Raw genomic sequence first — 9564 nt, 5'->3', positions numbered from 1 at the left:
TGGCTTATTGGGATGAGTAATTATCACACTCTTACATATGCAAACGGCATATTTCCGATATAGGACCTCGGAAATATGTCTTTAACTAGTAAGTAGGATCCTACTTCAGATAAAAGAAATGTCGATTAATACTGAAAAAAACATGCAATGGTTCAAACGCATTAATATATCGCACGAAGGAGTTCAATTTTGCCATAGAGAATCACCAAATGCATCTAGCACATTCGCTAGGCACTCAAAGATAATGTTTTAGGAAATAGTTTCAAAAATGGCAGAAATATGGAAAAAGCTATAGGAAAACAAGAAAAAAAGACTATGGATTTTGCGTACACTGTAACAGCAATAAAATGATTTATTAAACAAGAAAAAAAAGAAGAAAACAGAGACTAACTCTGTTTATTCAAAAAACTATGAACTAATACGATGAACTCGTGTACTAAAATGTTAATATTACACAGGATTGTTAATTTCATTAAGAATTACATTAAACTAAGCCTTTTTCAAAAAACTTAAAAACTAAAGTTTTATATTTATCATTTATAAGTACATAGTATCTCCATAAAGATTTCTAAATAGCAAATTAAGTTATAAAATTAACTAATTTATAAGGGAAAACTGTACCACAAATATAGCTATAAACAATTTTCCTTTTATTATAATTGTCAAAGTTATAATCTTGAAAGCAAATTTCTTTTTTCTAGAAAACATGAAAAATGCAGTGAAAAAATATAATGGAAAAATAGCAAAGACAGGTCCTCCCAAGTGTTTGTTGCCTTTATTCTTCTCTACTTTCCGGCTATTGCGGTTTAAAAAGCCATTAAAAATGTAATTATGTTGATAAATACTATTTATATTCCCTCTGCTCCTACTCGCACTTTTTCCAAGAGCACTCGATGTAAGTAAAAAATATTGCAAAAAAAAAAGATTTGTAATGATTTTATCCTTATTTGCTTCATGTTGGGCTATTCTCGGCACTTTGCATTTCGAAGCTCGAGGCAGGAATTGCATTTTGTTGGCTGACATCCCGGACATCTTATTCCGCCACTTGGCGTTCTTGTGCCTTTGGTGCTTTTAATTCAATGATTTCCTAACTGTTGCTCTATTTGTGTTGCATTGAGTCCACAAATACTTTCAGGCAATATTTCAGCACATTCATTTCTCATTTCAATTTTATTCTATTTTACAATTTCAAGAATTTAAGCATAATTTCAAGGCGCTACATTTTTTGAAGTTGTTATGGATCTGACAATACTTTTGCTTTTCTCCTTAGAAATACATATCTCGAGAAGTTCTTTTATCAAGTCAATACGATTGCTTTTGCATAAGCATATTAATTATATATTGTTTATGATGTCATTATATATATTATATATTGTATACATATGTTTATGATGTTATTCAAATTCCTATTGCGAAGTATCGTTTGAAGCCAGATACGTATTCAAACTTCGAAGCCAGACAACTGCATTACGTCTTAGTAGGAAACAGCTACTGAACCCTTAGCAAATTTGTAATATATTCTCCGATTTATTTGGTTAATACCTTAAAGCATTCTCTGTTTGATATGTATCCTCAACTAGCTTTTAAGATTTGATATTACTTATTGTTAATTTCATTTAGAAAGATTCAGTAAAACATAAAAAACAATGTGACTTTGTCGACAACATATAGAGCGGTATGATAAGGTTAGATAGAATTTTTTGGATAGTTTCATCGCCATTACCCACCACCTAAATAACACAGCAAAAAGATGAACTAAAGAGTGATATGAAACCATCTTTTTAACTCTGTAGTGAATTTGCATGCAGACACAGAAGAATCGGATATTAGTCAGTTTTTAGAATACAAAACAATTTCTTTTTATTAGATTGTTTCCACCCTGCATCGAACAACCTTGCAAACCAATCGGATGTAAAAATTTATAAAAAAAGACGCGCTACACAGATCGTCTGCTCGCACTGCTTTAAAACCATTTCTATTATAAATAATTTATATCATGAAGTGTTGTAAAAGCCAACCTATTCGTCAGATTAAGTTCTGTCTGAGTTCGGCTTTTCTTATATTTTAAATTACGCTTTCATGGAAATCTAAAAACGTGGAAATGTAATAGTGTTCAAAGACTGTTATATTACAGACCTTTAGGAAAACCACTGCGAAGATGGTATCCAACATGAAAAGATCGCTGAAATGAATATATAGAAGTTAAGGGACACAAACCAAATTTTTTTTTACAATTAATAAACTTTTTTTTGTTTCATTCCGCAAAATTTATCGAGCGTCGTAATAAATGTAGCGCCTAACATAAATGTAAAATAGTTTCAAAAAAAATAAGTTTCATAGTAATTCAGAACTAATAGAATTTTATCTGAAATGTAACAGTTACATCTACGAAAAGTAATGTCGAAATTGAAAAAGACAATTTAATATAATTCTTAATCGAATTCAAATGCAAAATTTTACCTCATCTTGAGCAAAAAAAATTTTAATATTTCATATTTGAATTAAAACAAAAAAAAAATTGATATACGATTATGTGGTCCAACGCCATTAAACTCTATAAGAGATGGAGTTATGAATCAATTTTATTTGACAGTTTAATAAAAAAAAATTTTTTTTTTCAACATCAGTTCGTTCGTATATCAAATTTAATTTTTGCTCTACTGGGTTCGGTTAGATAAACGAATTTAATTTATGGTTTCTTATAGCAGTTATATACTATTTTGGAACTGATAATACGAGTGAAACAAAATTAAATAATAGGTAATGTTAATGAAGTATCATATTATTGTTCATATATCTTATACTATTTAGTTAGTCCCATTAGTTATGAAATTTTTGTCTTAAGAAACCAGGTACTGTGATCGAAAGAATAGTGTGAGATTAGGTAAACCTTGCACTACACTAAAATTAAAATTGTATTTAAATATGTTGCCTCCAAATGACTGACATAGATTTTAATCCGGACAGTACATTGTTTCTAGTGTATTATTTCAATTCGTGTATTAAAAGCCATGTATATAAGTAACTCTTTTGGGTATTACTATAAATTTGACTGCATATCTTTCTTTCGGTTCATCCGATAATAGACCACTATATATACAACCTAGTTTCGCAGTACTCAATGCTGATGAAGTTAACAGTTAAAGGAAATTAACTTAATTTAGAAATAAATTAAGAGTGACTTGGAGCATTCATACATAAGTATAAAACTCAGATGATATTACAAATACAAATTCATCTATATTTTTGTATATATTTAAGTTAATATTATTATAAATTCAGTATTAATTGAAAAAAATAAGACTGCCATTCAATCTTTTGCAAGTCTTCAATTTGTATAAACAAAAAATCAAATTAGTACTAGGGACATACTAAATGAATCAACTCTTTAAGTAAATAGTGTTACGGTTTTAAAATACAAAAATATCATAACAGTACTATTTTTAAGATATTAAAATTTTTTATTTCTGGGATATTGGCAGCTCCGCCGAACCTTATACCATCAATTCCTATATATTAAAACTGAAGCCACATACTTCATATACAATAACTGGTAGAAAATTTTTAAAAATATAAGCAAATCTTATTAAACAGGATGAGAATTATAATATTTTATATTTTTTTATATTTTATATATGTATATATATGTGTATATATATTTATTTTATATTTATTTTATATTTATAATTAATATAATATTTAGAGAGAGATCCAAACATTATTCCAAAATATTCCATAATACACAGAAAGTCTAAATGTTTTAATAACATATAATGAATAAATTTCGAACATACCATATTTGACTCTTTTAGTAACAGCAGCACTATTTTCAACCGAACATGCTTTTGGATTATATCTATACTTTTGCACATCTGGCTTAAATCCATCATACCCACCTGGTTTTAAATTATCCTATTACCTAAACATAATCTAACTTTATAACTACATACATATTATTTTTTATATTTAATTATTCGTAAACATTTTTTATGACACTGCAAGTACCAAGTGCTGACTCTGAACTTTAAATTTGGTAGAGCACGAATTCAACCCTCGGTATTTGCGCAGTTAAAAAATTATTTACAAATAATTAAATATAAGAAATAGTTCCAAGACCAGTGATGATGGGTATTTGGTAATATTGTGGTTGTAATTCACTACTTTTCGACACCCGTCTAATTTAAGATTATTATTAAAAGTATGACTACATTAAAGACAACATTAAAAACTGAAAGTATATAGCATAACTTACTTAGCTTATTGTTAAGATGTTACTAACTCAAATAAAATGAGTATTTCAATTAAAATATCAACTGTTAAAAAAATAACGATGTTAGCTTAGTTTAAATCTGACTAATGACCAGAATCTGCTTCCGAAAAGCATGGGGGCAAAGTTTATTCTGAATACCTCAAAAACTGAGAGAGTACTTTAAACCGAAACGAACTGATGGACAAACCGATATGGCTAAATGAACTCAACTCATGGAAGTGATAAAGAATATGTATACATTATGGATTCTAAAACTTTTCCTTCAATGCGGAACTTCCTACAAGGAACTTGAACAACCTAATATAACCTTTTCACACTTTTTTAGTGTAAAATAATGAATATGTGATATAATAGTCATTCTATTAATTATGACTGTCTAAATAATAAAAGATATATGCCTGAAGGCAACAACTGTGGTAGCAAATATCTTTCACTTTTTTTGAAATTAAATGTCAATCTCATAAAGCTACATTCAAGTTATCAGTTCGTAATATTATGAGGTATTATAATGAACAGTAAATATGAATGTTTAAATTATCATATATAATTTATACTTATCATATATCTCTATTTCTGTATTTATATTCTAAATTTTTTTTTTATAAAGAACTGAAAAGTAAGAATATTGTAAACATTTTTGGGTTACACTTAAACACTAAAAACTTTCCAGGAATTAAAAGTGAATTAAAACATTAAACAAACTACAACTTCTTTAAATAATAATTTGTAATGTAAGTTGTTATGCAGAGACTTAACTTGTCGAATACAATACACTGAGTCCCTCGGTCCTTGCTGAAAAACTCAACAAATCACTTCCATAGTCAAGTCACGTCTCGTGATGTCCGATTTCCTCGCATTTAAGATGTTGCAGCAAAAAATCACGTATCCTTAACGCTGCTGAAAGGGTAAATAGAGTTGAATGGATGAAAGATATTCGCCTGATTTCAAAAATTGCATTATCCTGCGAGAAATGGAGTTATGCAGCGTTTATGCCGTTTGTTTAACACTTTGTGGGTTGTTTGGATTTTTATGATTTGTTTATGACTTGCGGCATGCGATAATTGAGCTCGTGACTTTTTAAGACATGATTTTAACCAAAAATGTGAATGTATTTTAAATTTTGAAGTATATAATTTAAGAGAATAATGATATTAAAGGATTTTATTAAATTTTCAACAAAAGTGCTATCGTAAACTAACTTTAATTAGGATTTAGCTATTTACCAAACTGTTACTATATTATTATAGTTAATATATTACAAAGGCGATACAGCACATTGACTCTAAGATATATGGTATCTCTTTAATGGATTTGAAATGACTTCAATAGTTATACTTCCTCAATAAATAGTACTATTTGTCATAATTTACAGAATTTTAAATGCAATAAGGTTTATTATGTATTCACATTAATGTTATTTCTGGTTGAGCATGAATACAAGATACCCATCTAGTACCTGCTTCGCGATTTTTACTTTTTCATTGCAAAGCCAGAAAATTTTTTATATACTACCTTCTGTTCAAAAAGTATCCGGATTTTGTTCATTAACTACTCCTTAAGTAATAGGCCTTTTTCAAACATATTTTTTTTGTTATGTTGGTACACTCTTTCTTGACATATGACACAAATTTATTAGTTTGTTTACAGCAGCTATTAATGTGACTCTACCTCAAATGCATTTAGCGATTTTTATTATGGAAAATTTTTGTTGTACGCGATTTTTTGACCAAACACGGCACCACTGGCATCGCTCAGGCACCATATTCGCCAGATCTGGATACGTGCTACTTTTTCCTGTTCCCAAAACTCAAATTGCCCCTTCATGGTAAGCGTTTTGAGTCTATTGAATCGGTAAAAGAGAATTCGCCGAAGGTACTAAAAGCCATACCTGCACGGGCCTACGAAAAGTGTATGGAAAAATTGGGTTAAGCGTTAACATATGTGTATCGCTTCAGAAGGAGCATATTTTGAAGAAGATAAAATAAATTTGGAATAAAATTTAAATTTGTGTGATTTATTTACAAAATTCAAGTACTTTTTGAGCAGAAGGTATTCATAAGTTTGTCCTATTTCCTCAATACATGGTTGTGTTAATCCTACTTCACCCAGCTTGAAATCTACCAACGTGTGTTATGCGTTCACTTTAATGTTTCTTCCGTTTGAGCATCAAAACAGGAAACCTTTCTAGCACCTGCTTCGCAGATTGTCGATTTCCATAATCGATATGAAATGAACAAGAAATGACACGTTAACAGATTAGAGTCTGGCCGCTTGCAAATTTATCTACCATTACCCTTATCCTGTAATGCGAAAATCACAGAACACATACCTGATTGGTTTGGTCAAGTACGTCAATTTTTTCTAGACATCCTAGTCATTTCCATTCAAGATGGAAATTCTATAATTTTGTAATTTGTGTTTAAGATTGATTTAGACAAATGAATAAAATTATATATAAATCAAGAAAATTGCTCCTAAAAGGATGGCAGAGTTTACGCCTAAGGGTCTACTGGTTGTCTTGTTGTCGTCTAGGAACTGTTACCACTGCTCATTTGTAAGTCCTTTGTCCTTTGTCAGTCATAAAAAATATTCAAATTAAAAAAATTTAATTATGACTTGTTATTATTAAATAATTTTATTTTTTAATTTATTCAAATTATAGATATTAAAATAAACTCAACAACATTATGTGTACATGAATTAAAACAACAAAAAATGAAATATGCAGAGGTTTTTAAAACAAATGCTTAGTATAACTTAGAAGCCCCAGTGAGTGCCGAATCCATCGAAGCTCATATGTGATACCATTTCAGCTGGAGAATAGTGTACAGTCTGACTGGAACCATAAGCAGCAACACCTGGAGCATTATGGCTGTAAGTGGTGGCAGCTGGTCCATGGTTATAGGTGGTTGTTGCGGTAGCTGGAATATCGTGGTGTTGATAGACATGAGCAGCTGGAGCAGGAGCATAAGCAACAGTCTTAGTTACAGCTGGAGCAGCATGTGTATAGACAGCAGCGGTTGGTGCAACCTCATGATGTGTGTAAACAGCTGGTGCAGCTTCTTGATGTGAGTAAACAGCATGTACAGGTTCTTGATGAGCGTAAACGGTTGGTGCAGCTTCATGATGATGAGTGTAAACAGTTGGAGCTGGTGCAGCATAAACAGTTTTGCTAACTACAGGTGTGGCATGCGTGTAGACGGCAGCACTTGGTGCTGGAGCAGCATATGAAACAGTCTTAGCTATAGCTGGTGTATACACATTGTTGCTAATGCGGGTATCTTCTTTGCGTACACTGGAGTAAGGTGTATCTATAGCTTTCGAGTATTGAGAAATAGTGCCACCGAAAGAGCGTACGACATTTTGATGTGTCGAAGCTACTGCGTCAACAGCGGGATTAGCAATTTTTGCTACCACTGGAGCAGTGTGATAAGCAACTGGACTGAGAACACCAGCGCTGGCTACAGCCAATAAAGCAGATATTAAAACAAATTTGAATGCCATTATTTTTTTGCTTGTTAGATAAAATTATTTTAATCCAAAAATTTGTTGATTTATTTGTTCAGTAGTAGCTGCGACTATCGACAAATTGAAACTGATGCCTTATCGATTCGACTACCCGAGTTTTATACTTATTTTCGTGATCAATCTTGTTTTTTGTAATTTGCAATTTTTGTGGTTATTTTTCTGAAACAAAATATGCATATAAAAATTTTTTAACTCAATGTTGCCGGCTAAAAATTTTATTATTTTTTTTTTATTACTTTTAATTGTTGTAATTGTAAATGAACTTGCTACTACTGCTCCATTTATCTTCAAACTATACGCACTCACACTTGCCTTAGCTTGCTTAGATACTTTTTTCTATAGATTTAACGTGACTTTCAATTTCTGCTTGACTTTTTAAAAAACATTAATTTTATAAAAAAAATGTGTATATTTATAAAAAAAAAATAAATCTTATTGTTTATTATATTTTTTTTTAATATAGATACATTTCTGCCAAAGAAGCGTGGCATTGCGAGGGTACAAAATTAAATAACCGGCAATCGGCTTAAGTTTACCTTAAATAAATTGATTTTTAATAGATTGAATTGTATCTTTTTATATTTTCATTTTATCAGTTTTTTTCTTCAGCATTTTTTCTATCAAATTGTGGTAGTCATTCGCATTGAGTACGCAGCGGGCCACCACGCCGGCTTTTCAAAGTGCTCGAGATAACTGTAAAAGCCTGTCAAAAATTATTAATATTAGTACATTAGTTGCCAATTTGTCGCAGTTCATTGCCAACAATTAGTAACGCAAATAGCAGGTTGTGGGTGCGACACATAGATACACAGATACACTTATACACTTCAAGTTTTTTTGTTTTGTAATGACAATAAATTATATGAGTTTTTATCTAGCAAATGCGGTTTTTCTAGTAATTTTTTCGTATTTTGTTATATATTTTACAGAATTATATAATATTATTTTTAGATACTCTCATACATTAAAAATATTTAACCGGCAAAGTATGATTGGAACAAACATCTTAATTTTAATATTTCTGAACACAACTTATGCTATGGATAAAAACTATGGCCAGTACTTTTATAGTAGTAGATACTTTCTTTTCAGATAATGCAAATCTAACTAACTCTATCACGTTAGCTGAGGGACACCACATGCAGAAGTGATTTATACCTTTCTTGGGTACTTATTATAGGTATTACTTCAAACTTGCTAAAAAGAACGGTGTGAAAACGTCTTAACACATACGGATGACGTAGTTATTTCTACTTCAAAAATATTTTCCGGTATGATAAATTATATTATGCAGAGATCTATAACTAAGAGAAACATTTAAATCACATGTTGTAGATTTAGACTCAGCGATTAGCAAACCACATAAAGAATGGACGTATGCTAACTATTTTCAAGCGAGAATTACAGCTCTTCAATCGTTCACCATTCAAAGAAAGCTTGACGAAGAATTTGAAACGGAAATTATCGTGCTAAATCAATTTGTACATATTACTATCTTACATTTTCTCTATCACTAAAATATAGAAGTTAATTAAAAAGGAGACAGTTAGCGGCTGCGTTCGTTTTTTCAGAAATGCAGAAGCATATACCTACACAATCTTCGCATGAGTCCTGGGAGGCGGCTAAAACCGATTCATACATTTTTTAATCAATTATATAATTTAATGTAGTTGTGATATGTATTCAAATTACTAAAAAAAAAAATAACTATATAATTGATAGATAGAAGTCAATTACAATATGCGTAACATTCCGATTAAATAAGC

At 30.4% G+C, this 9564-nt stretch overlaps 1 protein-coding gene across 1 annotated transcript; it reads right to left on the bottom strand.

Annotated features, from left to right (window-relative positions):
* Window positions 1-7027: 7027 nt before the first annotated feature.
* On the bottom strand, window positions 7028-7774 carry LOC119665835 (pupal cuticle protein C1B-like). Its single transcript, XM_038075085.1, has one exon. The coding sequence runs from the start codon at window positions 7772-7774 to the stop codon at window positions 7028-7030; it is 747 nt and encodes a 248-aa protein (XP_037931013.1).
* Between the last annotated feature and the right edge of the window lie 1790 nt (window positions 7775-9564).

Source organism: Teleopsis dalmanni, chromosome 1 (assembly GCF_002237135.1).
Source record: "Teleopsis dalmanni isolate 2A chromosome 1, ASM223713v2, whole genome shotgun sequence".
In the NCBI taxonomy this organism is placed as follows: domain Eukaryota; kingdom Metazoa; phylum Arthropoda; class Insecta; order Diptera; family Diopsidae; genus Teleopsis; species Teleopsis dalmanni.
This window is presented reverse-complemented; position numbering and strand designations above follow the sequence as displayed.

Coding starts and splice junctions, on each gene's coding strand:
- LOC119665835 (XM_038075085.1), bottom strand. CDS start 7,774: ATGGCATTCAAATTTGTTTTAATATCTGCTTTATTGGCTGTAGCCAGC.